The sequence below is a fragment of the Ciona intestinalis genome, chromosome 7 (assembly GCF_000224145.3).
Source record: "Ciona intestinalis chromosome 7, KH, whole genome shotgun sequence".
In the NCBI taxonomy this organism is placed as follows: domain Eukaryota; kingdom Metazoa; phylum Chordata; class Ascidiacea; order Phlebobranchia; family Cionidae; genus Ciona; species Ciona intestinalis.
In genome coordinates, this window is record NC_020172.2 from 3,313,531 (window position 1) to 3,340,271 (window position 26,741).

The following is a 26,741-nucleotide window of genomic DNA, read 5'->3' on the forward strand; positions in this document are numbered from 1 at the left end:
AAACAATTCAGCAGCAGATTAAAACGTAGTACACTTGAGGATAACTATTAACAACGTGTATGGTATCAGAGCATTTCTCAATTGTTAGTTTGGCGCTTTAAACACACACAATTTGCTATTGTGATTAACAATAGACACTGGAATGTTATTAAACTTATAACAAATTAATTTAGCTTTGTTTGAAAAACGCCAACGTTAAATAACTTTAATGTCAAATACATTTATGCCGGAAAAACAGTTGTGATCAAGAAAAATAACATAATTGTTCTAGCATTGAGATATAAATACAACAACAACAAAAATGTATTCATTTCAGTTTTTCCTAAGCGTGATTAAGAGCTATTTAAGAATTCCGTTAAAATATCACCCAGATGTTCTAGTGTCAAATGGGGGTTAGTTGTAATGTTTGTTTCTGCTTGGCAGAGAAATATCAAAAAATTCCCGAGACGGTTTCCTGGAATGAATCATCTCAAACGACTTTCAAGGCTTCGGTCCAGCCATTATTTGCAGGGTTGGGGGCTTGGTCAAGCAAATAAATAAATTATTTTAACTCAAAAGGGAAGCGGTTTTGAGAATCCACGTAATTTGACCATAGAGACCTCAAATTGTGGCTGAGTTTTAGGTTAAAAAGCGGGCAGTACTACCCTACTGACACCCTGGTTATGATTTGATAAATGAGCCAGAAAATTGACAATAATCACTGTAAACAGCAATGGAATATTGTGGGGGGTCGTGGGAATTAAACCGCTTGACGAACACACTCGTATATCCTGTTGCTAGTTGATCCGTCGTACCGGTGCCGGCCCGTTTGAGGTTTTTCGGATGATGATTTCATCGTCTCAAGCGCTTCCATGCGGCAGTGTACGCTTCGCCGCCAATTCAAACGCTGCCGCCACTTTCGAACCCGCCAGCAATGTACCATGTGTCGCGTTAGCGAGCGAAGCAAAACCAAAAACAAGGAATGCGAGAAGTGTACAATAGTAGTAGTGTCCGAGTTTTTTAGTTGCTTTAGTACAGCATAAACATGTTAGAGTCAGTTTTCTTTGAAAATGTACAGCCAGTTTTAGGAATACAGCAGTACAGTATACACGTGTATCGATTTTGTGCGTTTCCGACGTGAGGTCCGCCATTATATGCCCATGGGCGGGCGCGTGTTCTGGAGGCAGGTGGAGGTAAAACTAAGGCCAAACAACGCGAAAACTCGACTTCCAGATCGCCCAGGTTCACGCCAGGCGGACTAGTGTGGTAAACTTCCGTTACATGTCTACAATTCGTTTCCAGGACGCTTCAGTGCTAGCTTTTCGTCGGTTGTTATCGCTGAATAGGCCGTGCGGATGATTCATCCATGGAATGACGTCACGTGCTGAGAAAATCACTGATAATCAGAAGCAACTGCCGATTCCAACCAAGAAGATACCAGCAGGTGACACAGCAGTACCATATGCTTCGTTCTGAGGTGCCTTTTATGTTTCTATCATAAAATTATAAAGGAAAACACAATAGGACAGCATAGGGCACCGATTTTCTAAAAATATTCTATAATTTATGAAAACTATGCCAGGAAGACTACTAATACTGTCTGAATGCCTTAATTTTCTCTCTGGAGACCTTATAGGGTATCTGCATGGTCACTATGTTGGTCAATTATCCTATATAATAAGAGAAAAAATAATTGACCACCAAAAAATGGCTTTCAGTGTTTTGAAACACTTTATAGTTTAAAGGTTAAAATAAATTTAAAACTTTATAAATTGGCACCAATGGTAAAATAAATGGATAAAAATTCTCTTAATTTAGATGCCGATATGAGATTTGAAACACATTATTATGGTAAATTACAATATTTATTTGCTAATATAAATGCTCTGATTTTTGGCAACAAACTTAATATAAAATCTTGCTATAAATATTTATAAAATTATTGACAATTATATTTTAACCGGAAAAGCAATTATTTTTTATGATTCGTCGCTTTAAATGAAATTATTTTTAATTATAAAGCGTTTTAAATGGAAATCCATAAATAAGCGGCTATAATCTTATAGGCTTTAGCAGATTTTCGAATTATTTTTGTAAGTCCGCACATTTCGTTACGTGAACCAACTTAAACTCGGCGAGAATCGAATTTGAATGATTAAGCAACCGCATGGTGAATAATATCCGTTTGTGGGCCAGCGATGATGCATACATGCTGGTACAGTGTACGCTAAATGTCATTAAACGTACACTGACAACAACGGAAGTGCGATTCAAATCTAAGAAATCTTATCTTGAATCTAAACCGGTTATTAGGCATGATGCATAACTGTCGCATTTTTGTTGCGAAAAATCGCCGCTTCAAATGGTTATTTTTATACCAACGAAGTTCCAACAAATTAAATAGTTATGGACTATACACGAAAAGAGTGCTTACCGCAACGAATTACGGAAAATCATAACATAATGTTTATTTTTTTATTTGGGTTGCTCAAAGTAAAAAAAAATATTAATAATCACCCACAAAGTAACATACATAACTTCTATAAGCTGGCAAGGGGTGCATAAAAAAGAACACTGGCGTTATACCGGCTGTCGTTTTCCGGCAACGCGAGGATAAAGTAAGTTACATTCATTCAAATAGTAAGCTCTATAAATGAATAAATGAAACTTGATTTATCTTTGCGTGGCGGGGCAACAACAGTCGTTAAAACACGAATGTTTCATCCAAGGTCTTTTAAAAAAACAAAATCTTTTACCAGACAACTCTCGTGGCGAACATATTACAGCCCATAGTTGTAATGACGAAATTCGTTGTAACCTGTTATTGGCCTAATGATGATATCATCAAATACGTTCAATACGTCTCGCTGTTTTCGATTTTCCGCTTCCAATGCGTTTATATTTTTATTATAAGGAGCATTTAAAATGCGCGGTTGAATCAATAACGTGAAATGCTATTTTCACAAAGGGTGACATTTTGCGCATATTAGGTAACATGTGTTCGCCTATTTTTACGGTAAATACCGTATAAAACATTTATTTGTCCACTATATTTGTCGTCGCCCACGCAGTTATATGGTTCGTCACCGCACGGTAATTCGCCAAATATAGAAATCATATGTCGCAGAATCTGAACAATTTCTGGGGTTCCGGAAATTTAAGGAATGCGACTTCGTTTGCGGAACGAAATAATATCAACACGCGATTGGCGGAAGAATCAATCAGTGTATACGAATGATTCATAACCCGATGACGCGCTGGTGCAATTGACAAGCGCATATTCGACTGATTTTATAGTTTTGTACAAGAAGTATTACACAAGGAGAGGAAAATCATAAAAAGGCGAACGTTGTGCTCGTGCGGGTAGAGATTTTTGTTTGTATTCAATACGCAGCAGGAATTATGTTGAAACTGGTCATGTATAGTAGGGTGAGGGAAGATGGAACAATTTTTCATCCTATTTGCTGCTCCAATTTGGTTATGAGCAAAAAACATTTAAAAATTTATAAAGCCGTATCCTCAGGACTCTAATAGACCGTTGTTAATTGTTTAAAACACGATCAGAATATTTGGATATTATGTGCTAAAGGTGTCCCGCCTTCCCCACCCTACTAATAGCAATGATTGTTTAAGGAAACCAGATCAGATACTAAACCTATGCTTAATAGACTATATTAGTTAGAAAGAATCCAGCTAGCAATTTAGTTTTTATAGATTTTAAACAGATATTAGAAAAATACGTTAGCGAATCGAATATATATTTTAACTGAAAAGATATTTCTTATTACAGAAATATGCCTAACCAATATAGACTAAGCGGTTAATGTGGCAGTTATTATAAAGCTAAAGGTTTTAGAAAGCAGACAAAATCGATTATGTAAAATTCAATTAAACTTCTAACATCTGTTTAGTTCAGAGCATAGAACAGACATATAGAGTATATCAGTATATTATATAGTTATAGTACGATGGGATAGGATGGGACACCTTTTCATTATTTTTTCTCGTCCTATTTGGTAGTAAATAAATAAAGTTCAAAAAATTATGAAACCGTATCCTCAGACGATCGGGATATTTGGATATTAAGTGCTAAATCTGTCTCATCTTCTCCCACCCTACTATATATTATATGGCTATATATATGCGTGTAATTTGGCAGCACATTTTATGTTTTACCGCAAAGTAGTTCAGGTTGTAGCAGTTGACCCTTAAACAGCAAAGATAAAGTTTAACCCAAAACCCATCACCCTAATTGGTTTAGGGGTCCGGGGTATCAAATTACAGAGTAGTATTTCAAAAAGTAGACTATCCTTTATTTAGAAAATGGTGTCCGAAAATTTGAAGAATTTTGCTAAAAATCTTGAAAAAAAAGTTTGTTTTAGATTTGTATGGCAGAAATAGATACAGGGGTATGGTCTAAAGTTCGTTTAAAGTGTATGTGTCAAGGGTATTGTACAATTCAGACAGATGCAAACATTTTGTTTATCATGTATAGTGTGCTTGTATTTTATTATTCAATCTTTTTTTGAGTAGGTTTATAATTTAAATGGGTATAAAACCAATGTATTCTACAAGTAAAGATGAGCTAAAGTGCAGGATGTACAGAGTGTAAAATGCGGCAATGCAGTTGATATTACCATTCATGCTTAGAATAGTGGCCATTTTACAAAATTAGCATTGCAGACAGACTTAAAACTGCAGCGTTTCGTCTAGGCTTACACCTTTAAGAGTCTTAATGGTTTAAAATGGAGAACTATTGTGTATGCGTAAAACAAAATGGCTGCTGTGTGCACCAAAAATCTCGTCAGTTAGACGGCTTTTGTGAGTCACTTCTAATATGTACTGACCACACACAGGACTTTAAAAGGATGTTTATGCTTTAAACAAATCTATAATCCATCATTTTATTAGAGGATAATTGTCACAAGTTACGTTAGTGTCAGCTATATACTCTATAATGTTAGAGGTGACATTTAAATACTTTGCAAAAGCTAAGCATAATCTGTATATACGCTAATACGAATAACTTCCTGCTACTAAATAAACAGACAGCGCCCATATAGACTGACAGCTACTGTCCACTGATATCCGGTGCCGAGGAACGCACATCCGGTCATTATGGGTGCAGTGTATGGCAGTTGCTTATATATAAAGTATCGGGCAGCCGTTTATAGGCATGGCGTAATATGGAGGCGACTGGTACCTATACGTAATGTCGCCTCGGCGCTACATGTTTCTACACAAGCACAGATGTCTTCTTTGTGTTGATAAACGGCGGTTTAGCGTTTCACGTTATCGAGCTTGTATCGAGAGGCAATCAAAACAATAGCAGCCACTTATTTGCACTTCACCGCGGCAGAGGAGGTAGGAAAACCCCTCCGCTATCTCCACAGGCCACCGGGTTCGGTTACAAATAGCCCGCGGATCGCCGGCGTGTCTTTATTGTTTCACGTTCGCGTAATGTCTGGCAGAGAGCTTGGAAAATGGCAAACTGCTTCCGGAATAGGGCGCAAGTAGACGTCGTACCTGTCGCTGCCTGTTCGCCTGCTCGCTACCTGCCGCAATGAGACTCGCTTTCAGTTCAGTGTTCGAATTGTTAAAAAACAAATGAGTCATCAGTCACGCTGTCGTGGGCGAGAAGCCAACGAGATTTCATAACAAAAGGTTTGATCGTCAAATAAATTCGACCCTTCGCCCGACCACGAATTGATATCATTTCATTTGTGTGCTTGGGTGCTCGCTGCTGGACACGCCGCGCTCGGTTCCGTAACTGATGCGACCATCTACGTTTTGTGCTGGTTTTGCAGAGTTTTAGCACTCTATGCCATAAGAGTTGTTACCTTTATTATTGGTGATTGATGTTGAAAAGTTTTTAACTTTTTTTTTTTTTCTGTTGTTGCAGATCACCACGTATCTTTGCCTCTGAAGGGCAATGCCGATTGTAAACACGGAGGAAACCGAGCAACCATGGGCGTTCAGACCGAAGGAATACGAGTTCAATCTCCGTGCAACCAGTTTGAGTATGGCGGCCAGTCGGGCGGACTTCACGCCAAGTATGGACAAGGGTTAGCGCAGCCCAATTACGCTAATGAATTCTGCAACGTAGCGCGCATACCGCAGCTTAACACTAACACGACGCTGAATAGACGAAATCACTACGGCGGGACTGAGGACATGGGACCTGGAAGACAGAGTAGCGGGTCAAGGATTAAGGGTTTTTCAAACGTCAGCAATACATACAATCAGCAACAGCATGCTCTACAATACATCAGTAGCTCTCGACCTGCGTCTGCCCACGACAACAGGAAGCATTCGGACTGTGGTATTGACGCGCCTCGTACTACGACAACAGGTGTAGGCGGCCCTGGCAGCGGTGTTAATACGTCGATGGGCCGATCTAATAATAGGAGGGCGTCGAAGTGGCCACAGAAAATAGCTGGCCAGGAGTACAGCAGGCAGTCGGTACAATTGAACAGGAGTAAAGCGAACTTTGCGAGCCCGAGTTCTTTTCTCCCCACCGATCCATACATGACGTCACCGGCGTCCGGATTGAGTTCGTTTTCCAACTCGTCGTCTTTCGAGGCTTGCGGTGGGGGAGAACTGAGCGCTGTCGACAGCGAGGAGAGCGAGGTGCTTAATCTCTGTCTGTACAACAACCAACAGCAGCCTGGACAGTTTTTCGAGAAGCCAGGGAGCTTTGACGACGCCAGGTACACTTTACCGAATAAACCGAAAGTGGTCGGGCAGCTTAGAAAAGCTAACTCGCTAGGTGAGGTTACCAGGACTCGAAGCGAGTGGGAAAAAAACTCGTTTGTAAACGAAGGGAAACCGTGGGAGCGCTCGCCGTCATTCAAAGAAGCTGGATACCCGCCACAGTGCCAGTATTCAGCTACAACGCACCGTAAGACTTCAGCAGATTGCGTTTTAACCGGGCAGGGTTACGAAACAGTGAATTTCGACAATTCTCTGGATAGTTTGTTCAGTTCAAACACGGAAGGAAATATCAAGGACGTCGCTGCAGATTTTGGTGGCTCTTATTCCATAATAGCAAGCGATTCTACCGAGTTTTGCCAAGAGACTGCTCCTGCTGTACCTGCAGGGGAATCCTGGAGCTTTGAAAGCGCCGCTGGGCCGTGTGCGCACGCGGTAGACCAAGTAGGGAGAAAAAGCCTCGGTAGCAAATTACCTTCGCCTTTGGGCGCGCAAGAAAAACGTCAGGCGAGCGTCTCTCTTTGTCGCGGCGTAAAGAACTTTCGCGCGGATCAAACGAGTTCTGTCAACAGCGGACAGAATCTGTACCAGGTAGAAACTACACGTGACTACTGCCAGGCAGGCTACAGCGACCAGCGGAGTTTAGAATACGATTTTCGCAACAGGAATTCAGAACTACAAGGGAACGTACCGCAAAGTGAATACCAGTACGCGAAAACTTTTGAGCAGCCTAAAAACAATGACACGGGCGTTTTGAGCGAGTTTCGGGCGCCAGAAGAGCAGTCTTGCATCTCCCAGGAATCGTCAGTGGCAGACGAGCGCATGACGGTTCACAGCTCAAAAACTTATACCGTTTTGACATCCGGTCGCTGCGCATCGGATACGGGTTATTCTGGCAAAAACGTGAGTAGAGGTGACAGATTGCTGATGACTGCCATGAGTCAGTCGCTGCCAATGATTAGAAGGGATGTACGTCAGCAGAGCCCACAACATAGCATCGAAAGTAACGTTTTACGAAGAAATAGCCAGTGCATGAACAGCCAAACCCAGCAACCAAGTTCAACCAGCGAGGGACCGATGGAGCCGCATTCAGTAGCCACCCCTATGACAGCAGGCGATATATCTCAGCACCATAAGATGCTAGAAGGTGTGGGGCACCTCAAGCCTTTTCCCCACCTTATACTTCCGCCTCATGTACCAAGCCAGTTAGATCAGCACCAAAGAATCTTACAGTCAACTTCAACCTACCAGCGACAGAGCCCGAAAAACGACGGCTACAGCCACGAAATGGCAACAGGCTACGATTCTGCGGCTATACTAGAACACAGGCGTCAACCGCATATTGTTTCCCAAGCCCAACCCCTTCAGCACCAACCTACCCACGAGGCACAGTATTTTCCTCAGCCGTACAGACCAGCAGGGCTCCCACCTGTATCCACATACGGCGTGTACCCTTTACTGCCCCCGCAGCATCATTTTATGGTCAAGCAAGAAGACTCAGAAAACCAGGGCAACGCTTCAACGTCCCATAAAAGACCCTCCCCTTCTGCTGCGGCCTACAAAGCAACACAACTGAGAGACCAATACTATTTGAAGCCTCCCCCAGTCGATTTAGACGATGTAAGTAGCCATATGCTTTAAGTAATAGGAATTTTAAGTTCCAAAGTTTTCTAACCACTTTAAGAGCGAGTAAACAAGTTAAAATGTTGTTTCATTTCTTTAAAATCGCTGATTCGACATATAATACCACATGAGTTGCGAATTATGCTGAACTGCGTAACAGTGTCGTATTGTGACGTCATACACCCATCTATGTTTATAAGCCCAACTATTAGAATGACTCATAGCTTCCATATCACGACAAATAATCAGTTTATACGCCCAGATTAAAAACCAAAAACGCCAGCTCTGTGCCCCGCGCGTAAGGTATGTCACCAATGTATAATTAGAGCAGCCGGGACTTAACTATCTAAAGAGATTCCTGGTAAAACCGGGTCCTATGTTTCATCATATAAACTTAAACTTTTCCCTGCTTCCATAAAATACTCGCCTACGTTAATTTGCATTGTAGCCGGCTGGGCCGTTTCCTGCTTCGGCGCACTGGCGCATTCTCTCGAGTGACAATTACTCCAGCCGCGACCCCGGACAGTCTGCTTGCCAAATCGCGATTTCGATCTTAATTATTTGATTGTGACGCAATAAAGCGGTCAATGACAGTGTATTGGTGCCGAAAGGCCCAATGTACGCAATCGTTCGGCGGGCCACGCGACCACAGCACCTTCTGCGGGCACAGCATCAGTTAATATTAAAGATACAATCAGCTAATGGCGCAATACAGCGCAGCGTAAGCACTTTTACATTGAATTCAAATTGGGCGATACTTCTGACAGCTACAAAACAAAGGATATACCTAATTAAAAAGGTCGCGCCGCACACGAGGATTTTAACATATAGTACTGTGGGGTAAGATGGGACACCTTTAGCTCATAAATCCCATATTTTCCAATCGTGTTTTAAACAATTAACGCATTTTAGACTCCTACAGCTAGATAATTATTTGAATGTTCTTTGTATACTAATAAATGTGACGAGAAAACAGAATTAATACATGTACCGAATTACCCCCAACCTACTATGTGCGTCATTGTACATGTATCCGTATATAAATACAAACAGGAAAGGCTGTGACGTTATTGTGAAACAGTTAAGTCAACTATGTACCGTTTTCCGCACGGATAGAATCGAAAACAAAACAGCAAATGTGTTGTTTAGACGGAGCGTGGTCCATGGTTGGTCACTCCGAATTTCCGGCCGTTTTGTTTGTTCGCCTTAAAGCCATCATGCCTAGAAAAATCGAGCTGTGACTCAACATACGTATTTTGGGGGATTTAAAACTGTGACACGCGCTTTCGATTCAATATACTTCGTTTTGAGAAAAATTTCGCAATAAAAAATTTCGTTTCGAAATGTGAAAAAAATTTAAATTCGATTTTTTTGCGATCGTACCCCCAAGCTGTATGATGTCATATCATAGATTAGTGTCTCGGGTTTTACAAACCACTGTGCGCGGGCCGCAAAACTGTAATTTATTTCAACCGCCGCCAAACCCAATATAGCAAAATTGCGTCAGCAAATGAACGTAGACGCCCACAAATAACAGACCAATAGTCATTTTTTTTGTTGGAGCCAGTTTTTTAAAACTAATAACTAAGACAATTTTGATATTAGCTGGTGTTTCATTTTTAAACAAAACGCAATAGTACCGTATCTATATATAGGGATGGGGAAAGACGGGACACCTTTAGCACATGCTATCCAAATATCCTGATCGTGTTTTAAACAATTAACAACGGTGTATGAAAATCGTGAAGATACGGTTTTGAAATTCTTTGAATTTTCTTTGTTTACTACCGAATTCCCACTTTCCCCCACCCTATTATAGTTAAACATACCGAAACAGGAGATCAGGAAGTATCAGTTTAAAGCCATTTTCGCCTAGACTATATAAGTTGTATGGAATAGTAGCTTAAAAGTATCGATTAAAACTTTTATGGTGGTTATTCGCAATGATGTCATCGGTTGGGATTTCTTTGCGGTGTTAATCTTGCGGCGACATCAGCGGTGATTTTATCGCTTCCGTGATTTTCACTACGTGTTTATCTGACAGTTGTCCGACGATGAACGAGAGAGGATGCGAGTCAAGCGGGAAAGGAATCGAGTCGCCGCCGCAAAGTGTCGAAACCGTCGACGAGAGCTTCTCGAACGACTTGAAAAAGTAAGTCAACTGATAGATTCTGCTGGCGCTAACTATCGCTTCTGAGGGTTAATGAACGAGTGTAACGAGTCTTATCAATTCGGAGAACGGCCCTCTTTGAGCTAGACGTCACCGAGTCTTATCCCTACATCAAACAGAAACGATAACCGCGTTTCGTTGGGATTTTTCAATCATTTCCGCGTATTTTTAGCGCGCGTCCGTCGATTGAGATAAAGCCGGATTCGAATTACACTGAAGACCGGTTAGACTCCCGGCTAAAAGTTCCCGAGCCAAAGGTTTATTGAAAGACGATAGAGGAGTCGGCCACTTCAAAACGTGGACTTGGCACTCTCGTTAACTAGCACAAGCAGTGTATAGAACGAGCGTATATTGCCGTCTGATCTCAGGGACCACAATTCCTAAGACTTTGGTATACAGCGTGGCCCAAGCCAGACTATAGGGAAACCATAGGGTCGCGGCGTGAACACTTAAAACCTTGTTTTCGTTGAAACCGTTGAGATTGTGACGTCAAAATCGCCGCTGGAGTGCCCGAGAAGAGCGCGAATGGAAAGCCCCGTTTTACTGCTTGTCAATTTAGAACGCACCACAAACAGAGTTACGACACCGATACAGACATTCCGTTATGTTACGAAACAGTAGTGCAAACATTACAGCGAAATCGGTTTATAGTAATATCTATTTCGGCTTAACAACGTTTAAAATAAAAGAACAATGATTTTCCTTCACGGAAATTGAGCTGAAACGTGCTCAAAATCCGCGTGCCTAAAATAAGAACAAAACCGCTATAACGTATAATATTGTCCCACCCAGTGCTACAAATCATGTGGTAAACTGTAGACGTGAACTGAATTACACCCTGAAAAACAACGATCATTACGACTTAGGAGAAACGCACGTGCTCGAGTTACGAACTATTGCGAAACCTAACCGCAAAAAAACGATAAATCGCTCTCTTTGAAGAGTGATTACCACAAGTCGATTTGTCCTTTTGTCTTGTTTGCAGTCGCGAAATGGTATCCGGTATTATATAATTATTAATCTTTAAAATCCGCAATTAAAGTTTAGGTCAACTTGTGATTTGATTTCATCACTTTTACACTTTCGCCAGTTGAAGCGTGTGTGGTATAGGAAATTCGTAGAGGCGCAGTGACGCGTAATTTCCTTAATCGCGTTAAATTTTCCGGTTTAAACATATTGAGTTGCATGCTCTCCAAGAGTCGTTTTACAGAACCGTGGCGCATTTCAGGACAATCATACCGGATACGAGCATTGTTTTTAAACGTATTCTTCCCTCGATGCCGCACTGTTAGTTCCAGTACCCCCCACTTTAGTATTGTTCGACGCATTCCGCGCGTGCCTGGGAGCGCGCACTGTCCTGAGTGTATCTGCGTACAGCTTTATCGGAATGTGTATAATGCGGTCTCACAGACTTCCGCATTCGAGAAAACAGTTCACTCATTCAAAAACTGTATGGGAGCTTTCAGGAGAAAGGCACGGCGCGGGAAACGGCCGCCGGTTATCAGGACTAAAATAGAACCCCCTGAAATCACGCCCAAAACGTAAACCAATATTTTGTACCCTGGCACGTACCCCCACGTACTGCGACCCGAAAAAGGCGAATTCCTAGCCCGCCCGCAAGTTTAAACTGGTTATTACGACTTGGATTCGCAGTTAGGCATTTCCGTGGTTTCAATTGCGCCACTTTACCCACAGACAGTTAATGAGTTATGGCGACTAATAACTTAACGCTCGACTAATATAGTTTCGTGTTAGCGCCTATTGGGTATGAATAGAATCAAAGCAAAACGCGCAGTGTGTTTTGACTGAAACAACAATCACTACGAGTTCAGACTAATTTGAAAACACAAATGATTTGTAACAGTTAGGTGAATATAGTTTGTTAACCGTGCTAATCAGTGTTTTGTTTAATTAACAAGGCAAAAACTATAATAATCAAGGCCATAAGCCTAATTTACAAAAAAAAACAGTTAGTTACCACAAATATAGTAGGTTGGGGGAAGATGGGCCACCTTTTCATTCTATTTTCTCATCTAATTTAATAGTAAACACGAAACATTCAAAGAATTATTAAACCGTATCTTTACAACTTCTATATAACGTTGTTAATTGTATAAATCAATATCAGGATATTATGTAATATGAAGATTCCCCCCCCAATATATGTGTAATTTAATCTAGAATAAAACTGTACAAGCGTAGACAAGTATGTTCTTATACCTAAACAAGCTTGGGCTAGTTTATGTGGGTGTATAGGCTACTGTGTATAGGATACATATGTGTTACAAAACATGCATGGTAGGCATATACCTGTTTACTTATGTTTAAATGCATTAGTCTTTTTAAACATACCATACATTTATATATATTAGGTTTGGCGTTGGGGTAAGATGGTGCTCCTTTTTGTTCATTTGGTAGTAAACAGAGAACATTTAAAAATTATAAAACCGAGTTATTTCGACTCCCATAGACCGTTGTTACTTGTTTGAAACACGATCGGGGTATTATGCGATAAAGGTGTTTCATCTTACCCCACAGTACTATATACCTTTTCGAATACGGTAACAATAAATGTCATATTATGACATCAGCAGAAAAATGTGTTTTTAAAAAAACAGGCTACAGGTAAAAACTACTTCAATAAAAAGTTTCAACTAAAATCGTGGCTAAACCCTATCTCATTTGAATATATCTTTTTTTCAGGAGGCAGAGCAACTGGAGAGGGAGCAGGAGCTCCTCCGAGAGAGCGTAAAGAGGTTGCAATCTCAGAAGAGGAAACTGGGAGTGATGTTGGATGAACACGAGACGTCTTGTACTAGTAAACTCGAGGAGGAGACGAGAAAAAGTCCGGAGGACAAAACAGAGACTGTGGAGGCAAAAACGGATGACACAGATTCGTGATCGGTGTCGGTTTATATTTTCACAGATTTCCACTGTTTTTATCTATTGATGCGTTACCTTTTATGCAAGGCAGAGCTGAACGCCGCTTTCAAAAAATCACGATCAAATACATGTACTGAACTAATTGTTCGTGGACTGGACTTTACATACAATGTTCCTATACTGTTTATACATAATGTTCCAACTGTATTTTTGCCGAGCAGGTTAAACTGCTTCGTACCAAAACTGTCGCCGCTGTTTAATATTATCTTATCTTTCACCAAATGTTCCCGAAAAGCAGGTCGAAAAAGAACGAGTGCAATTTATCTGTTTTGTATTTATGTGCGTAAAACACGGGTGCGTAGGTACTGGACCAAACCAGCCGCAAAATCTCGCATTTTACGTGGGAGTTACAGCTGAACAGGACAGTCACAGCTACGCACTGACGTAATAGCCTGACATGTTCGCCTACGAACTACTGTACGTTTATTGTCTCTTTGTTGCAAGTGTTGTTTTTTACCTTTTTTTGCACAGTTTACTTGACTCGAGCGAAAACAATAAACTGATTACTTCACCGCAAAAGAAATTGCCTTCGTTCCGAAAACACAAGTATTTTACAAGAAACTGTTCTCTTAGAATATGTCTAAATCCTTTTTCGTTACACTTTACAAAAGCATTATTTAGCCTAATAATAAATTAACCTATTTTATGGGTTAGATTAATTAACACAATTTGTACAAACCAGACTTTAGTCAAGTTTTAACAAACAAGTCGTTTTGCTCTCCAATTCTGAACAAGCCGACTTCAAAACATAATTGTCTTTTTTTATGACCTGTCTGTCAACTGTTCTTCGATTTTATACATTAGAAACAAAAACATTATTTAGTCTAAAACAACTTAGCCTACTTTATAGGTTAGGATTACTTAATTAAATACAATTTGTACAAACCGTATGCCGTATAGTGTCCTGATCTAAAATGAAGTCTTTCTGCTCTACATTTCGGAATAGAAGTTTTTTTTTTGACATTTTTAAACTGCTGTCTAGTTTTGATTAAGCAACTTTTTAAACCATTATTTTAAACATGGTTTAAAACTAAATATTTCTCGTGTAAAATGACGGACTAATAGGACACTCAAACTTAGAATCTACTAAAAATAGCAAATATCTTCGTATAGAATAAGTGGAAAATGTAATTCTTCATCATTAGGCAGTATGTACGATTTTTTTGGCAGTGTGTAGCTTGATGCTTGATTTTCCATTGATAAAATGACACTAGAGCTTTCGTGGTCAAAGTATGGCAGTGTCAGGACAATTTACTTCCTTCTGGGCAGTGTGGTAACATTTTGTTCGTTGTGTATCTGAAGGCGTAGTATTAAGGGCCAAAAATAAACACAGAACCATGAACAAAGCGTCTTCATAGAGGAACTATACACTAGAAATCCTTGGCGTGTAGAAATCGGGGAATTTTCGTCTTGTAGAAAATGCTACACTTTTTTTTCAACAAAAATGGCCTAAAATTCTACGTACATATAAAACTGTACAATCTGTGTTTTGGCCGTAATTTTCAGGCAGGAGAACTAGCAGTAGCAGCAATAAGACCAGGCTCGATCGTCGCACTTTTCGTACAGTTGTCCGTTTTGTAAATACCGACCAAACGATCAGCAATTTCGAACATGTTGTTTCTTAAGCTGATGATTATGAACTGGGCGTTACGCGTTCGTTGCTGCTTGAACAAAAAACGTGTCAGTTTATAGGATTAAAACATAAGCTGTAAAATATGCATAAACACAACTAATTTTGTCAATGTGGGAAAGAAGCAAATCGAATAACGCCGGAAAACGCTTTTTTTGTAATAAGTTACTTCTGCATATGATTTATAATTGGGTGAGGGGAGACGGAAAACCTTTAGCAAATTATATCCAAATATCCTAATCGTGTTTTAAACAATTAAAAACGGTCTATCGGAGTCGTGAGGTTACGGATTTATAATTCTTTGAATGTTCTTTGCTTACTACCAAATGGGACGAGAAGGAATGAAAAGGTGAACATCTTTTCTATGGATTCAAAAAAACGCTTTCATAACAGTACAGAAAAAATCCTGTACCGTTTAGGCGTTATAGATGAAAAATAATAGCCTCTTTACCACATTAACAACAAAACAACAAAAAAAAAAACAATAAAATAAACGTAACCTATGCGTAATACAGTTAAAAAATGCGAATTACCCACCTTAATGTAATGCGCTATAATGGTAACGTTTTTGAAATCCAAAGCAGCGTCTATTTCGTCCATCACGTATAGTGGCGTAGGCCTGTAGTAGTGCAGAGCGAATACTAAAGCTAGTGAACTTAACGTCTTTTCACCGCCAGAAAGATGTCTGATCGTTTTCCACGATTTTTTCGGCGGTCGCACACTGTACGATATAAAATAAATTATATTTTCTGTTGATATATAATAAGAAAGAAGATCAAATTAATTTAAACCTAACAAAACATATTTTTTGTTTATGTTTATGAATACAGTAGGGAATTAGCAGCAAAACTACATATTTAAAAAAAATGAATGCAACTTATTTTTTTTCTCGCATAACAGGGTAACAACAGTCGTATAACAGAAGTGTACAGTTTACGAAATAACATTTGTTATGTTTCCTTATCCATTTAAGACAGTGGTTCCCAAACTTTATTAACTCGCGTACCCTTTTTCGGTTCATGTACCGTTCTCGTACCACCTATATTACTAAAATCTCCAGGCCAAAAAGTTGGATCGTCCAATAATTTACGCAACACAAACTTGGCACTGACTTTCTTATAGTTACGTTTGAAATTGATGTAATTTGCCTATAAAAAGGGCAACAGGCGGTAATAAACAACCTAAATATGTTCCAGAAGTAGCACTGCTGTATATTTACGATGTTTTCCTCAGCCAAGCAACATGTTTGTTGCGTAATAGTAGGGATTCACACGTGAATTCACTGCATCATAATAGCGATTGTTTGATCTGGCAATTGATTACGACATAATAGCAATTCACACGGCTATTATTTGCGTCATAATATCGATTGTCCCCTTGATTAATTAGCCTGCAGCTGCTTAAAATGCATTTTCACGTATGCCCAGAATTAAAGTGCAGATATGTTTGCAAAGAATACTTATTACGTGCGTAAAGCAACGCCTCGTGACCGTTTGCTGTTAACCTAATGAGTTGCTCGCGTACCACCTGACAGACCTTCGCGTACCACAGTTTGGGAACCACTGATTTAAGAAATTTCAAATTAATAATACTGTTAGTAACATGGTAAATATTGGGGTGGGGGAAGACGGGACATCTTTTATTCTTTTTTTCGTCCCATTTGGTAGTAAACTAATAACATTCAAATTATATAACCATATCCTCACGACTCTTACAGACCGTTGTTAAATGTTTAAAAATTGATCAGAATATTTGGATATTATATGCTGAAAGTGTTCCATTTTCCCCACCCTACTATATTATGAAAGATTACCAGTCTGTGTGGTAATCGAGTAAAGGCAAACGTAACTCCCACTAAGCGTGTTGAATCATCGGTTTGTTTAACTTTAGCTGGTTATGTTATCTAAGACCAAGTTACATGCGCTTTGTTTACACACAATAACCGCCGTAACTTGAAAGCGAGTAAGGAGCATCAAAACAAGTTAATTCTATGTGATGGAGAAAGACGATACCCTCAGATTTGCGCACGCGTTGAATTGCTCATATGTTAAAATGCGCACAGATCAATTTGCGCACAAGTAGAACAGACCACAAAAATGTTTGATAAGGTAAATATAGGCTATTTTACGCATTTTCACAAAAGGAAAACCAAACACGCATGTTTAAACCCAGTGCGAATTTGCGTAAGTCACGGTTTTCGCTTGCTTTTTGACGCACAAAGGCGAGGCTGTTGGCCTACTCGGTGCTTCTATGACGCAACATAAACCAACTTAAAAGTTGTTTCATCATCCGATTTAAGAACTAACCTGAAATTAATTCCTTCAGAGAACGGGTCCAAGGAATCTACGAACTCGAGCTCCGCGTCGCCACCTAGCGTGATCATTTGGTAAATTTCTTTCAGCTTATTTGTGATGACGCTGAAGAAAAAATTTGTTAAAAAAACCTTTTTATTTTGGAAAATCGTAAACACATAGATCTTTAGGATACAGAAACAAATACGAAAATAAGCATAAGAAATAAATTATTATGAAAATTATTTTATTATGATTTTTTTGCCCCCCAAAAATACATTAAAAGTTGTAATCCGAAATATAAACAAGTAAAATACAAAACTATAGGTTTAACTAATAAAAAACTAGGTGAAAAAATGTTTAAAGTTGTTCTAAAATAAAACACTTACACAAATCCGTCGCAAAATTCATTCAAACGTCGTTTTCTCAAGTTATCATACATTCCTCTGTACTTATCCCTCTTGCCAGTAACTTGGTCTAATTCCCCCACACGTTGTAAGTAAACCTGTATAATTACAATGCTGTTGTTGCTATCATGTATTGTAATATATGAATAAAAATATTTTTGCGCACAAGTAGAATGGCGCACAAAGAGGAATGCGTACGGGTAGAATTACGCCCAAGTAGAATTGCGCACACAAAATGCTTTTGATAAGATAAATATAAACTATTTTACGCCTTCCCATGAATGGGGAACACAAACAAAACAAAACCTAACAAGTTTGTTTAAACCCAATTTGCGAAAGTCACCGAAGTCAAAAAAACGTAAGTACTAGGAATTAGGAAATATGAAATATTATGTGCCAAAGGCGTCCATCTTACCCCACGTTCTAATATATCCTCTATTTAGGTTTAAATTTCGACATTAAAAAATAGTCAAAAAACTAACTTGTTGTTTTGCTTTAAATTCTTCTATCGCGTTCATATTCGGATGTAATTTCTCGGTTTCAATATCTAGCAGGGTAATCTTGTTTCTAAGTTCATCTAAAACCACCCCATCCAGCTCCTCGGGAGGATAGGAGGGAAGAGGAAGAGTTTCTTCTCCATCAATCTTGTGAAGCTTCAATTTACCAAGCTGTGAAAACAAATATTTGTAATTTTTTTTTGAAAAAAATGTAATATTTTTTTGGTAAAAATTTAATCGTTTTTTTGGGTAAAAGTTAAATAATTTATTATCAGTTTGTAAGGTTATTGTACCTGTTTATCTACTACTACCACCAGCCATTTTAAGGCTTATTTGGCCTAAAACTGTAAATTGCTTTGTAAGTAACATTGCACAAAATTGGTAGAAATCCTATTTCCTGCAATGTCACGTTTAAACAGCTATACAATATGAACATAACTGATTTTTTTTATTTTTTAATAAATTCAAGTTATATGTTATATCTGTTTATGTTTATAGCATATTTTTAGTCTGGCACCAATTGCTCCAACCCAGTGGTCACTAATGGGTTGTCCAAATTGTCACACATACAGAAAAACAAAAAAAAACCACTTACAAAGTAACAAACTTGGTAACTCCTAAGCTGACACTCACCAATCCTTTTTGTTGTTCAATCTTCTCGTTCCTGGTGTTGGTTCCTGCACACAAAGCTTCCTGGTTTTGTTTCATCTCCTTGTAAGCCTCAGCGACACTCGCCTCTTTCTTCTCCATCTTCTTCAGTTGCTCCTGCTGCTCCTGAAGAGCATCTCTCAATTTGGAGGATTCTTCCTCTGCCTCCCCGAGAGCCTGAAATGGAATGTGATAAAAAATAAAAAAGTTAAGATAATGGTAAAAAAAACAAACAAAAAAAGTTTAAAAAAACTAATAAGTTTAAACCAAAAATTATAAACTTATTAAAAATAAAGAAAAGTGTAAAAAATTAAAAAAAAGGTATAAAAAATTCAAACACTTATTAAGAAAAAAGACAGAATAAATTACATCATGTTTCGACATCACCTTAAAAATTAAATAAGTAAAAAAAATCCTTAAAAACAAAAGAATAGTACATTTTGAAAAAACACCGAAAAATGTAAAAATACAAAATGAGACAAGAAACCATATTTATTAAACAATACCTGCAACACAGCAGCTCCATCCACTTCTAAAGTCTTCCATTCTTCTTCTAACTTGCCAANCAGGTTTCCAAAGAGTCGCCCTCTAGCTTCGGGCTCTGTGTGTTCTCAATGCTCTTTTCGCATTTAACATAGTTTCTATGGCAACGGGAATAATAAATTGAAGTTTATATTAAAATTTAAAAGAAAAAAAAACACAACAAAATTTTTATAAAAAAAAGAAAAAAGTTTTGTGTTTTATTTTAAACTTACTATGAATTAATTAAAAACTCAAAAAAATAAATAAAAAGAAGTGAAATAATGAATTGAAGTTCATGCTTTTTTACAGCATGAAACAGTTGCTACACCATAAATTCAAATTTGTAAAAAAAACAATATTTTCAATTTTTTATAATAAAAAATATTTTAAAAACTTTATTTTTTTATAAAAAATACCATAAATTAATTAAAATCTAGAAAACTCTTTACCTTTTTGCAGTGGTAACTGCTACTTTAAGTTTTGTGATTTTTTTCGATATTTCTTCCAAAGTTGTCTTTGCGGACTTCAGCTTTTCTCGAAGAGGAGAAAGTTTTGTGTCCTGGATGCGAGAGATCTCAGAATTTAGTTCGTTTTTCTTCTTTTCAATTGATTCTGTCTTCGTTGAAGCTGCATCGTAAGCTGGAAAAAGATTTAATAAAACGTATATATAAATGTAATTTATTTATTCTTCATTGGGTGGGGCAACGACAGTCGTTATATATAACACTGGTTTTCTGTTCCACACACCTCGTGCCCGTTTACGAGTTACCACATAAAATCACAATCTATATTCTATACCAACCTTTTGTCAACTGCTTCACTTTATTCTGTAGCGCTTTATGCTGCACTGGGTCCGGTTGCGCTGCGTTCAGTTCACGTTCAAGTTGCGGCATCAACCGTTTCATTTCAGCGACTACATCGTGTTGATTTTTCGAATCGTGCTGAAGCAGTTTGGTCTGCGTAACAGTATTGCGCAATACTTCGCGCTTTTCCGCGAGTTCCTGTTCGCACTGCACACGTCTTTCGCGAACCTATAACGATGGGAAACACTGATCAGCGTTATAGACGTAACAATATAAAAAACGTTTTATTACAAAAAAAAATAGATTATAAAAATTACATTAAGGGCAAAATAAAATAACAAAAAGTCCTATTATGGCAACTGTATGAAATTTTAATTGCGCTCACGCAAAATACGGAACTAAAATTCTAACCGTAAAATAATAAACTAAATCTACGAATTACAACGCATTTTACAAAAAAAGTTTCCACCCTAATTATTAAATTTACCTGCTCGTATTTTTGCTCGAAATTATTTTTCTTTTTTTCCATGGCGTCGATCTCGGCAGGGGTCGATTCGTTGCAGATATTTGACCCCATACGACCCCTGCTTACCCTGTTACCCCCACCGGACATGGTACCCGAGGTGTCTATGAGTTCTCCCTGTGTAAAAGGTGCGTGTTTAAATGAATGTAACTTGTTTTATCCTCGCGTGGGCGGAAAACGTTAGTCGTTATAACACGGTGTTCGGTTTCATACACCTCGTGCCAGCGATGTTGCAGAAGCTGTTTCGTTTTTTTAAAACTTTCGTGGTACCTTTAGATCACATTTGAGCCAATACATTTTTTATGTAAGCTCTTTCAGCGGTTTAAACGCTACCACAAGGCATGCTATATATTGCTTTTTTTTCAAAAACTTTAGAGGTACCGTTAAATCACATTCAAATTTTGATATTTCGTTGGTGTGCCCATTTAACTGTTTAAACGCTACTACGAAGCAGGCTATTGATTTTTAAACTTTGGTGATACTTTGAGATCACATTCATATTTAGATATTTCGTTGGTATGCCCGTTTAACTGTTTAAACGCTACTACGAAGCATGCTATATCAATAATAATATTCCTACCTGCAAAGTTACGACTCTCCATCGTCGCTTTTTATCATAAGCGACCTTCGATGCCACGTTTAATTCCTCAGCCACAAGTGTGTCGCGCAGTGCGTGGTAAAATGCGACATGGTATTTCTTCTCCTTCACTTGGATTAAATCTACCAACCGCGGGAGGGCGGTGTTGGGCACGTTGTTGAGCGCGTGCTCGTGTTTTTGCATCTGGAAAAATTAGTTATTTTTTTAGTTTTACATTAATAATCTTGTTAAAATAAATGATAAATATATAGTAGGTAGGGTTATGATAGTTCAGGTTTTTCATTTTTTTATCGTCCTATTTGGTAACAACAAAAAATATTTACAGAATTATATAACCGTATCCTCACGACTCTGAAATGACGTTTTTAATTGTTAAAATTATCAAGAAATATGGAATTTATCTTAACGGTATTTATATTACCCTACACAGGGCCTACAGTACTATATTGGTCATATAAAATATCACTTTTTTAATTTAAAAGTTTTTTCAAAACGGAAAAATAAATACATTGAGTTATAACTTTACACAAGCGTTTTACAAGGATGACAAGAGTTTGTTATTGAGTAAGTTACGGCGTGAGTATGGGTATAGTATTACTATATTCAATATAATGTCATAATATTTGAGGTCATTTAAAACAAAAGGAACCGGCTCAAATTACAAACAAAGGAATATTACAAGATTGCACAATTTATTATGCGATTGCGCAATCTTTTAATATTTTTCTCGATTACGCAATATTGAAATATCTTGCTTTTGATAAACAAATGATCTCACGATTGCGCAATCATTTAATATAGTAGGGTGGGGGAAGATGGGACACCTTTTCATTCTGTTTTCTCGACCCATTCGGTAGAAAACAAAGAATATTCAAAGAATTATAAATAAACCGCATCCTCACGACTCCAATAGACCGTTTTAATTGTTTAAAACACAATCAGGATATTTGGATATAATTTGCTAAAGGTGTCCCATCCCCCACCCTACTATATTCTCTTTTGAAAATTTAACCTTTTCTTTTGTTAAAACTCTCACCTTGTCAAGAGCGATAAAAGTCGCTTGCCCGACATCGTTCCGCTTCAGTTGCTCCACGCAGTCACGTGCCGTCTCTATGGAGTCGACCAGTACGTTCTCCAGGGCCGGGCAACATGATGAAATAGCCACGTCATACCGGGTGTCTATAGCACCAAGATCGCCCTAGGTCAAAACAAAAGTTTGTAATTTGTGTTGTGGTCACACCTGACTGTAAAACTGAGGTTATATTACTGTAAAAGGCTGTCGAATTCTTTAGAAGCGACCGGCTTCAATTTGTCTAAAATTTATGTTTTGCAGTTTTTTTAAATAGTTATTTAGTTTTTTAGGTAAAACGGTAGCACCAAAGGTGTTGGGGTAATATGTCAACTCTGGCCTAAATCTCAGGTCCCATAGCGTAAAATACGATGGGGTGGGGGAAGACGGGATTTCTTTTCATTCTATTTTCTCGTTTCATTTAGTAGTAAACAAAGAACATTCAAAGAATTATAAAACCGTATCCTCACGACCCCCATAGACCAGTGTAAATTGTTTAAAAACACGGTCAAAATATTTGTATATCATGTCCTAAAGGTGTCCCATCTTATCCCACAGTACCATATATCTCTACTTACCAATCGTCCGTAAATCCCAGGTACTTTGCCCGTGTTTTTCAGCTGCATTAGAAAGTTAATGACTTTTCCACGGGAGCGGTTAGCTTGGGCGCTATGTCTTGCTTCCATAAGGGTGGAGGTGGACTCCTGGACTTTTGATTCCAACTTCCGCTCCTCTGGGATCAAAGCTTCAACCTCTTGCTCCAACTGTGTCCGGAGGATAAAGAATTGGAAAAAATGTAAAAAATTTAAAGAGTAATAGAAAAATGAAAAAAACGTATTTTTTTAACAGAAGATTAATGAAAAGTATAATTTTTTAACACTTAAATGAAAAAATACGAAAATGCACCTAAAAAAATGTCACTTTAAAATGACATATGTTTTTAGGGGGCCCGAGGGGGGTAATACGAAAGACAAAAATACCGTGCTCCAATTCGACGATTTTAAACCGCTTAGCAGTAATCAGTATTCTTACCGATTTCACTTCTTTTTCCAAATCAATTGACCCCTTGGCTTGCAGTTCGGCAAGTTTTCGTTTCGCGGTCTTTTCGGCATCACTTGCTTCTTGCATCCTGGACTGACACCGAGCTACAGCGTTCTCGGCGTTGGTGAGTTTCGTGGCGAAAAGACCGAGCTCAGTTGAGGCAAGGTCTAACTGCTGTTTAGCCTCGTTCACGTATTTAACTTCGCCAAGTAAAAGTTTTTCTTGTTCCTGTAGTGTAAACAAGACTAATTTAATTAAACAACGGTGATTGTTTCAACTACGCAAAAAGGGTAATAACTAAATTTTAAGATCGGGGAAAAAAATATAAAAATACAATCATTTACATACAACATATAAAAAGATAAAACCGTAATCGGTCAATATTTTTTGCCAATGTAAACTACAGAAATACATGTATTTATAAACTTTATTATCTATTTTTCCTAAGAACGACCTTTAAAAGTTAAATGTTAATGCCTCAAAATGACATTTTTGCCTAAACGTGACTGTATAGTCGTCAAAAAATGCCCGCGTCGCTACATAGCGTTTACGCACGCCGATTACGCAATACCTAAACCACTTCCCATCATATCAAACTAACTTTGTGAAAACTATGTGTTGCAACATACCTATACACAAAACCATATAAACAAAGGCGTGTAGCTTATATGCAAATTAGGCGTTCGGACGGTAAAATAGAACAGGAACAATTAAAAAGGTCACGGAACTAAATAAAAAGCGTATACATTAAACAATAACATGTTACAACATACGGAATTTTCCAATGTGACCTACGCATTTAAATATTGGTTTAAAAACTATTTCGTTTTGACGGGTTTACAAACATTTGCTGGACTCGTGACGCGCCAATGGGCTAGAATTTATTTACGACGTTTATTGCGACAGTTAAACTTATTCATATAAAAAGGTTTGGTATTGTGTTTCAAACTGTTTTTGAAAGCTGCTGTAACACGTTGGTGTAACAAACGCGTGTGACGTTATATGCAAAACAACGAGTCCTGCTCCTGGGGGTAAAATTTAAAACAGAGACAATTTAAAAGGTCATGCGACTAAAAACAAATGTGATCAATGAGACAATGACATTACAAAAAAAAATGATTCGTAAAAGTGACATTTTACAACAGCTTAAAATAGGGTGATTACACTAAAGTTATATTTAAAAATTACGTGAAATTTTTGGTATTTGATATCGTAGTGTTTCAAATCGGTACTTGTTTTTAATTTACGTCAACGTCAAATTCGATTACGTAACAGGAAAAAGCGTAATAATCAAATACCAATTGCAAAACTAAAGCACCATTTTTAACATTTGCTGTCAGTCAAAATAACGCGGTTCACAAAGTTTACATACAAACACTTTAAAGCAATAATTAACACGTAACAACAGTCTGGACGAGTTTCGATAAGAAATAACACGCCAGCTGTTAAACTGTAGCTATCGACAGCTAAGCTAGCAAATGTTTAATTGCTGACAAATGTACATTTCTTGTACAAACATTGCAAAATACAAACACCTTATGTAACTAAAGTTTTTTATGTAGTTTTTTTAAGTTTGTTTTTAAGTTTAACTAAACTTTTTTTCTGCGAAAATCGAACCCGAAAATTAAAAATACATCGAGCAACGGCGTTCTCGATCCAATAACTAGTTATACTGTTGGTAGGCGTTTCCCGTAATTTTAAAAGTTATAACAGAATACATCAAGTGTAACTACTAACTATGTTTTTTCCCCCGAAAATCGACCCGAAAATTAAAAATAGTTTAGAATGTAACTGTGTGTATTTTTTTTAGCACCAGTTTAGTTATACTGGTTGACGATTCTCGTTAAATTAAGTTATAACAGAACACAAAGTAACACTAAACAATAAACAATCAGCAAACAAAATAGTTAGATTTATATACAGTATCCTCACGGAAATATGGGATATTATGTGCTAACAGTATCCATCTTACCCCACAGTACTACATCAATCTACACGGCCGAATATATAAAATATGACTATATCGGAAAAAATAAAACTTTTTATTAAAACGTCCAAGTTATAGTTATATACTGTATTTTTACGACTGTAAAAATGCGTTAGTAATAGTTTAGGAAATATGGGATATTGAGTATGTGCTAACACTATCCATCTTACCCCACAGTACTACATAATAAAAAATACGAACATATCAAATAAATGATTTTTTTTTATTAAAAGGTTTAATTCACCTCTTTCTGATCTTGCAGTTGCTGAGTTTCTTCTTTCAGATCATGCATCGCCTCTTTAAGTGACTCCTCAATCTCTCTCTTCCTCTTCTCAAGCTCCTCCCTCTCCTCCGTGAGCTCCAGGATCTCGTTTTCGTGCTTTTCGGGAAGAGTTTCAAGATCTGAGATCTAAGAAAGAGAGACGAATAAAAAATTATGAAAAAAATTAAAAAATTGTTTTTTTGAACTCACTTTTATAGAATATACGTCACGTTGACGTAAAAAGCGTGACAATGACGTAAAAATCGTAACGAAGACACGGGCATCACCAAACGTTTTTGTAAGTGTAACGAAAATAAAACGTTAACGACATTTTTCAATGTAATTCGATTCAAGCCTATATATTATACAGCTGTATACAAAAACCATGTAAACGCCGACACGTACTTTTTTCTTTTCTTTTTCCAATTTCTTAGTAAGTTCCTTTATCTTCCCTTTCCTATGCTTACGGTCTTCGAAAACTTTTACGTTTCTTTTTTCCAAGGCTCTCATTTCGTCTCGTTTTCCAACGAGCGTGGCGGCAACCCTTTCTTTTGCCCTGTGGAACAAAATACGACATAGTATTGCAAAGGTTAATTATAAACGAGAAAATGTAAAATCTTAAGCACATATATATAGTGGGGTGGGGGAGACGAAATATCTTTTTATTCTATTTGCTCGTCCCATTTGGTAGTAAACAAAGAATAGAAAAATGACCTAGTTTCGAATTACTATGCACAAAGACAGTTTTATTGTAAATAAAGTTATATTTTTAATTTACCTAAAAACCATTTTGTACCGTACATATATTTACCTTACAAGGCGGTTTAACGTTTATAAACTCATAATACAAAGTATATTGACTTCAAAACGTAACAATCTAACTCACTTCGCAGCTTTGGCGCATTCTTTTGCTTTTTCTTTCTTTTCCTCTTTAACGCTTCTAAACCCTTCTTCAAATTCGGAAACTTTCGCCAAAATTTCATCGATTTTTGCTTTGCTGTGTTCGTTTTCTCTTGACAAATTATTCCTGGAATTGT

General features: G+C 37.8%; 2 protein-coding genes across 2 annotated transcripts in view; one reads left to right on the forward strand and one right to left on the reverse strand.

Moving 5' to 3' along the window:
• Nucleotides 1-419: 419 nt before the first annotated feature.
• Nucleotides 420-13,945, forward strand: LOC778711. The gene is made up of 4 exons (XM_026835174.1): nucleotides 420-1,423; nucleotides 5,882-8,310; nucleotides 10,358-10,465; nucleotides 13,187-13,945. Exons 1-4 carry the CDS (start codon nucleotides 1,351-1,353, stop codon nucleotides 13,382-13,384), a joined length of 2,808 nt encoding a protein of 935 aa, XP_026690975.1. The 5' UTR covers nucleotides 420-1,350; the 3' UTR covers nucleotides 13,385-13,945.
• A 585-nt stretch (nucleotides 13,946-14,530) lies between these two features.
• Nucleotides 14,531-26,741, reverse strand: part of LOC100180022 (structural maintenance of chromosomes protein 4) — a 23,850-nt gene continuing 11,639 nt past the window's right edge. Inside the window, 18 exon segments of the mRNA XM_026835111.1 lie at nucleotides 14,531-15,087; nucleotides 15,594-15,777; nucleotides 17,363-17,473; nucleotides 17,737-17,852; nucleotides 18,237-18,422; nucleotides 18,885-19,076; nucleotides 19,406-19,447; nucleotides 19,450-19,540; nucleotides 19,871-20,060; nucleotides 20,224-20,452; nucleotides 20,712-20,864; nucleotides 21,328-21,528; nucleotides 22,382-22,543; nucleotides 22,993-23,178; nucleotides 23,447-23,683; nucleotides 25,687-25,851; nucleotides 26,110-26,260; nucleotides 26,591-26,731. Coding sequence (XP_026690912.1) covers nucleotides 14,929-15,087; nucleotides 15,594-15,777; nucleotides 17,363-17,473; nucleotides 17,737-17,852; nucleotides 18,237-18,422; nucleotides 18,885-19,076; nucleotides 19,406-19,447; nucleotides 19,450-19,540; nucleotides 19,871-20,060; nucleotides 20,224-20,452; nucleotides 20,712-20,864; nucleotides 21,328-21,528; nucleotides 22,382-22,543; nucleotides 22,993-23,178; nucleotides 23,447-23,683; nucleotides 25,687-25,851; nucleotides 26,110-26,260; nucleotides 26,591-26,731 — 2,896 coding nt within the window. The 3' untranslated portion in view covers nucleotides 14,531-14,928.